Consider the following 7,629-nt stretch of genomic DNA (forward strand, 5'->3'; position numbering starts at 1 on the left):
TCATTTTGGTATTTAACACTTAGTTGGAAAATAGGACTTTTTCTCCTGATGTTCAGAAACTTTTCATTGACCATTTTATGTGATTTGCCTAACTTTCTTGCTGATGCCCATGTTCTTCAATGCCTGGGAAGATTCCATCCAAAAACTTGCAAGTGTTTAGGAGATTCGTGGAAATCCCATGGAATGTCAATGCTAAGTCAATAAACATAATGTACTAATTATATAATCTGCCTATTACAACCTGTATTTATACAGCACCTCTGGTATCCTAAATAGCTTCTGTGAACTCACATTTTAAAACAAAATATGACATCTGTGTCACTTAGGAAGATATTATGTCGGATGACCAAAAACTTGATCATGAAGATAGAATTTGAGGAGTGTCTAAAAGGTGGAAAACAAGGAAAAAAGGCAGAGAGGTATAGAGAAGGAATTTCAGATCTTAGATTCACAGAATCCCTACAGTGTGGAAACAGGCCATTTGGCCCAACAAGTCCACACTGACTCTCCAAAGAGTATCCCAGACCCATTCCCCTACCCTAACCATTCACCCAGACAAAACCAACACAGACATGGGGAGAATGTGCAAACTCCACGCAGTTGCCCATGGCTGCGATCCAACCTGCGTCCCTTGTGCTGTGAGGCAGCAGTCTAACCACTGAGACACCATGCCAGCGCAAGCCAACTGAAGGCAGCCAACAATACTGGAGTGAATAAAATTAGGATATGTAAGAGGCCATAATTCAGTGAGCTCAGATATTTCAGAGGATGGTAGATCTTGAGGAGATTACAAAAATAGGGAGGGACAGTGACATGGAGAGATTTAAAGCAAGAGCGAGGATTTTAAAATCAAGGCCAGGAGCCAGTGTAATCCAGCAAACAAATGTGAATGGAACTCAGTACAAGTTAGTTCATAGGCAGCAGTGTTTTGTATGATTTCGCAGTTAGAAAGGGTAAAATGTGTAAGACCAAGCAAATGTTCATTAATTCGTCAAATCCTGAGATATCAAAGGCACAAATGAGGGTTTGAGCAGCAAATAAGCTGAGGCAGGGATGAAATCAGGCAGTACTATGGAGCTGGAAATGGGAAGTCTTAGTGATAGTATGAATCTATGACATACCTCTGGGTCAGATATAACACCAAGGTTGTGAATAGTCTTGTCAGGCAGTCAGCAGGTAGAGAGATGGAGTCGCTAACTAGGAAATGATATTTGGTGTGAGGACCAAAGACAATGGTTTCAATCTCCCCAATACTTAATGTAAGAAGTCTGATAATTTAATCAAAAGGTAAAGGTCAGTTAGATGCCATCACTGAGCATGTGTAAACCAGCCCCTATGCTTTTGGATGATGTTACCAGGTGCAGCATGTAAATGAGAAAATTGGAGAGGGTTGAGGATTGATCTTTCTGGGGTACAAAAGGAAAGGCTGCAGCAGCAGGAAGAGAAACATTGCAAGTGATACTTTGACTTCAGTTAGGTAGATGAAAATGGAACCAAGTGAAAGCATCCCCACTGAGTTGATTGACAGTGGAAAGGTGCTAGGGGAGATGGTGTGATCAACCATGTCCTGCAACCAAAAGCTGCAGACAAATTAAGGATGTGAGATAATTTGAAACATTTATAAGAGCCACTTTGGTGTTGTAGCAAAGGTAGATATCTGATTGGAAGGATTCAAACTAAGAATTCCAGGAAAATGGGCAAGAGATAACTGTTAATAATATTGGCTAAGAGGGGAACTGGAAGGGAAATTTCAGTCATACTGTGGGAATGGGTCAAAGGAGCGTGAGGTATGTTTAATGAATAAGATTAGCTTGAAATGTTCATTGGAGAGAAATACTAGTAAAAGGTCTGAGTTCTGAGGTCAAGCAGAGTAGAGTTTTTGAAGAAGTGCAACAAGCTAAATTTCGCACCAATTTTCTATTTGCACAGGCTCTGGAGCAGCACTGTCGAGTAGATGCAGGATTTTCTGGGATAAGAGATGTGTACAACACCTTGCCACACCATGATGACGTACAGCAGAGCTTTTTTCTTGCAGAGACATTAAAGTAGGTATTAAAGTGAAAGAAAAATATTCAAATACCCAATTAAAAGCAAAATGCGATGGATGCTGGAAATCTGAAACAAATAGAAAATGCTGGAGAAACTCAGCAGGTCTGGCACATCTCTGGAGGGAGCAACAGAGTTAACGTTTCAAATCCGTAATGACTCCTCTTCAGACTTGAAACATTAATTCTCCTTATCTCTACACAGATGCTATCAAATCTGCTGAGTTTCTCAAGTACTTCTTATGTTTGTTACTAATGTTATCGCTACTGATATATTCCGATAAGCTACATGGAATACTAAAACAATTGGCTAGATAATATGCACTTCCCTCCACTTATCTACGTGGTTCTATCTTGAAATTTTGTGGGGCATATTTGCAGGCAAGATGTCAGGCAGTCAACCTACCCTATGCCCTAATGAATTCCTTAGTAGCTGCTTCTTGGGCCATAGCAATGGCTCTCAGCAGCACCTAATTTCCAAATGTTGGTCCTTAATCAGGCACTGTGTGCCTTTAAACAAGAACTCCCACTCCCCCGGGTGGTTTGTTTTTCAGGCTTCCATATGGAATGTCCCTTACCTGCCACATTGTAAGTACCAACAGGGGTAGGAAGACCTAAAACAGGCATTAATTGACAACTTAACACTTTAGTTGATGGTGGGATGCGTAGGTCATGAAGGAGATCTTCATGCCATGGACATATCATCTGTCTCTCCTGCCTGATCCTTCCCCATATCAAACTCAGCTGGAGAGTGAAATAATATGATTGTTCTTCATTTTCATTACTTCAGGTGGTGCATTAATCCTTTTTTTCCCATTTATCTCCTAAAACAAGGTACCTTTATGTGCTGTTCTCTGAAGATGAACTGCTGTCTCCAGAACACTGGGTATTTAACACAGAGGCCCATCCTCTGCCTGTGATACAAAAGAACACACAGGAACAAGTGATCACACATGATCAGTAAACAGATATACCCTGAAGAAGGGTTAACCTTTATCAGTCTTTTGGGTTGAGATGCATTTCCTTTCCAGTAAAGGACTTTTATCGATTTAGATAGAAATGGGTTAAGAGTCAGCAGTGTAATCGATGTGTTGTGGTATTTGATCTGTCTGGACACATTGATTTCCTCTGTGAGGAGATGAGTAGCCCTTTTGGCTGCTTGTAGTGGGCCACATTTGAAAGTAAATTCTCAAATATATTACCTGTCCACAAGGCTTGATTGAGGGAGAATGCAAAGATCAATTTGAGACTCTTCTTTCTGACCAAAGGATTAAAATTCATAAGTGTAAAGGCTGTTACTTTACTTCTCATTTTTATGAAAAAAATGTGTAAAGCAAAGTAAATGCATATTTAGTTGTTTATATGAGTAATTAAACTAGCATCTCTCTGGTACTACGACCAAATATTGCATTGACATCATGATCTGGAGATCCTGAGGTTCCATTATTCATTGACTAGGCCTTTCATTTTCTTGGGTCATTGATTGGTGTAATTGTATAAAATCTTTCTGTGTGGTACCTTAACTTGTTTATTAATTATTAACTTTAAATAAGTTAACAAGTGTGCTAAACAATGAGGATAAGAGTACAATAAAATTAGTCAATTGTATGAAGAAAGAATACAGGAAACAAAATATTGACAACTGGAAATTCATCTTGAGTAGTAGCTGTTTTGAATTTCCATTTACACTATTGCCCAAGGCAAATTTCACAATTTAAATGTTATTTTTTATATTCCATAATCAAATACTTTTCAATCTATACAGACTGAACGAAAATATCCTGAAATATGGATAGTGAAATTGGGCAATGCCAGCAGCGTGAAATGGGCTCTGAATAAATTAGCAACAAAAGTTTCACCTTTCTTGATTTTCTTTACACTAAGGTTCACAGAACAAGAGTTTAGACACTTGTTTTGGAGATTGATTTCCATGTCCCACTTGGCTTTTACTTGGTTTGTAATTCAATAACTTCACAATATTTTCCAAGTTTACAGAAATTTTAAAATTGGCACAGTGAAGAAAATCATCGTGAATTTGCTGCAAACCATTTTTTGCATTGCTGGCATACACCAGTTTCGCTCCCATTTTGTTTTAAGTCAGCAGTTTTTTTTGATAATTATAGTCAAGAAAAAATTCATTTTGTGTAGTGCTATTCTGATCTCAAACAAATTTACACATAATCATGTAATTTCTAATCAAAGTACCCATCGTAGCCATAGCTGTGATGTAATATACACTTACATCAATCGCATTTACATTCATTCTGTCTCATTTACAATTTTACTTATGCAATTATGATACTTATTTTGTTGTTGATCGTTTTACATTATTCTGATTCTGATCAAGTCATATATTTATACTGTTTATGCCTAAGCTCAGTTATACATTAAGGTCAATTATGTAATATTTATACACAGTTTGATTCCAATGTACATTAAAATAATTATTAACATGAAAATGACAGTTAGGAAAAGACTTGAAAGTCTATATAGCTTGTTCCCCACCTTATGCAACACAGTATGTTCACTTCACACCACCAACTTAGTGTCATATCTCTTTGGAGAGGTAAAAGCAAAACTAAAAACCCAAGCCTATCATAGAGACATCTGAAAATTTCCTCTCTGAGCCCCTTCAGCAATCAAAATTACTACAGGAGATCACATTGTCCTGAGCTACATTATACAATAGTCTGCTCTTTGTTTAATTATTCTGATTAAAAAATTACATGGCTCAAGCAAAGAATTCTCAGTCTGTTGGGCTAGTGTTTGTGCTCACTTATGCACATCAACTTTTGTATCATTTTATATTCTTACTATTCAAATGCATTTCAAAATCCCCTTTAAATGATGCCTGAGTCAACACACATGAATCATTACATCTGCTAATAGTAATTGTGAAAATTATTTACCACTTGCCCTCCTTATGTTAATTCTGAGTTTGTGTCCCTTGCAACTAGTTCACCAACCAGTGAAAACAACTTTTATTACTCTGTAATGTTCATAATTTTGTTCAGACCTGTTAATTAAATTTGTCTGTTCCAGTGGAAAAATAACCATTTTTCATGACATTCTTATACTGTATATAAGTTCTCATTCCAAATGACATTCAAGTAGACCTTCACTGTGTCTTTCCATGACTCACCCTTCCTATAAACAAAAGTCCATACTGCACTTTAACTATAGCCCAGTGTTTTGAAAAACTTCAACATCATTTCAGTCTTTATACGTGGTATTGCTCTGTAAAAACCCCCAGAATCTTTTATTAGAATGTAATATCTAGGGAGATGAGAGGATGACTTGTTTATAGTGGTGCATATTGAAGGGCATACATGGTATACTCACTTTTTATCATTCCAAGGTCATGTCTCTAAAAGCACAAAGTAGTAAATCAAGCAAGGATAAGATGATGTAGACCAGTTATACTTTGGCAAATCCTTTAAGACTATGTGACAGCTGATATTACAGTTTTATTTGGACTAATTGCTATTATATTAATAGTGATTCCGTATGAAATAAAAGTTTTGGAAATTGCCATCGGTGATCTTTGTGGAAAAATATATCATTATAACAGCCATAAGTAGGAATATATTTAACACCAATTTTTCTACATCGCTAGCTTAAGGGATAAGTTTATTTTGTTTTAAAAGGCTATCTGAATATCCCTGATTCATTTACAGATTTTGGTCCAGGTTATTGAGTGTATTCTCACATTTTAAGCAGTATATATGACATTTGTATCATAATCTAGTAAAAATCTTGCAACATAATATAACTTCCTTTTCAAATTAGTTCATGCAATGCTTTCCTTCTCACACCCTAGCTTACTTAATGACAATGTCTCCCACACTCAAAGATAAATTAGTATGTAAGAAATCAACACCAAACTAATTGCTGGACAATGCACCAAATAGTGTCAAACGTCTAAATTTCTTTAAGGGGATATTCTCAGAATATTCTTCTGATGTAGATCTCAGGTGTATATCATATGTTCACTTTTAGAATTCGCATAATGATCTTTTCAACATTTTCTTAAGTTTCTTAGTTTCCTTATATGTTAAGAATCTTACCATCATAAGGAATAATGCCGTTCCTATCTCTGTAAAATTTACATCTTCACAGTTTTTTCTTTTAAATTGTAGTTGCCATCTATCTGCCCACTTCCTAGTCATAGGGAAGTCTTGCTAAAACTACACAACTATACTAGTCAGACCACAGCTGGAATATTGTGAACAGTTTTGAGCCATTTATCTAAGGAAAGATATGCTGGCATTGGCAGTAGTCCAGCAAATGATCACGAGGTGGGTTCTGGGTATGGAGGGATTATCATATGAGGAGAGATTGAGGAGGTCAGTCTTGTACTGACTGGAGTTTAAAAGAACAAGAGGTGACCTTATTGAAACATATAAGATTCTTAAGGAATTTGACAGGGTAGATGTTGGTTCCCCTGGTGGGAGAGTCTAAGACCAGAGGGCATAATCTCAGAATAAGGGGTTGCCACTTAAGACAGAAACGAGGAGGAATTTCTTCTCTCAGATGACAGTTAATTTATGGAGTTGTTTACCACAGAGTGTTGTAGAGGTTGGGTTGTTAGCATATTCAAATCTGAAATAGACATTTTTAATCAATAAAAGAATCAAAGGTTATAGGGGAAAGGCAGGAAAGTGGATTTAAGGATTATCAAATCAATCGTGATCTCATCAACTTGATGGGCTGAATTGTCTGCTTCTACTCCTACGTCTTACTTTTTTTTTCTCTCTCCATAAGTTAGCCCTTCACTGATTATAATCCATAAATTTCAACAGAATTATCTTGTGCCTATATCCAATGTATTTTTATAACTGGAGAAACAAAAATGTTTACACCAGTACTAACATCCTTACAAACTGAGGAATATCTATTTGTTCCTTGCATTCTATATCCTCACCACCTCACTGCCTATTTATATAACATTCCTTTTAACACTATGTGCCTTAATGTTCATAACAAGCCTTTTAAATGGCACCCTATCAAACATCCTTTGAAAGTCCAATGCACAACATTCTCTAGATTTCCTTCAACTGTAAATTCTTTAAATTAGTTAATTTAAAGTTGAGTGCATGCCATAGTTGACAGCTGCTCCTAACTTCATTTCTTTTTAATCCTTCATTCCCATTTTATGAATCCCAGTATTTTATCAATAACTGAGGCATAACTGATTAGCCTATAATCTCCTGCTTTGTCCTATTTCCCTGCGTTTTTACCTCTTCTGATATATATATTTTATATAGAGTATGCCTTTAAACACTGGCAATTGTGCCATTTACTAATGCACAATCTGGTTAATGTAACAAAGATCATTGAGTTAAGCACATAGTAACTAGATTAAATAATTACAAATCCTTGTATTGTGTGATTTTGTGCATTAACCTGAAAGGGAATTGAGTACTTGTTTTATTCAAGTTCCTTTGATGTTTAAAAGCATGAATACGGTGTAGTTTTTATTGAGCACAAGGTAGAGACAAAGTCTTTAATATTGCAACACAGATTTTTTTAAACATGCCGAATACTAATGCTACTGGACCAGGAATCTCCACTTCAAAGAATT

The 7,629-nt window shown here is 36.3% G+C and overlaps 1 protein-coding gene across 3 annotated transcripts in view; it reads left to right on the forward strand.

Annotated features, from left to right (window-relative positions):
* Positions 1-3,333, forward strand: part of LOC132830126 (mannosyl-oligosaccharide 1,2-alpha-mannosidase IA-like) — a 132,405-nt gene extending 129,072 nt beyond the window's left edge. For 2 of the 3 annotated variants that reach the window (XM_060847626.1, XM_060847627.1), the window contains exons 11-12: positions 1,930-2,045; positions 2,880-3,333. In XM_060847626.1, the coding sequence (XP_060703609.1) occupies positions 1,930-2,045; positions 2,880-3,009 (246 nt within the window). In that variant the 3' untranslated portion in view covers positions 3,010-3,333. The remainder of the gene's footprint in view (positions 1-1,929; positions 2,046-2,879) is intronic. The other variant, XM_060847628.1, reaches the window with a different exon arrangement.
* The last annotated feature ends 4,296 nt before the right edge of the window (positions 3,334-7,629 follow it).

The sequence above is a fragment of the Hemiscyllium ocellatum genome, chromosome 30 (genome assembly GCF_020745735.1).
Source record: "Hemiscyllium ocellatum isolate sHemOce1 chromosome 30, sHemOce1.pat.X.cur, whole genome shotgun sequence".
Lineage (NCBI taxonomy): Eukaryota > Metazoa > Chordata > Chondrichthyes > Orectolobiformes > Hemiscylliidae > Hemiscyllium > Hemiscyllium ocellatum.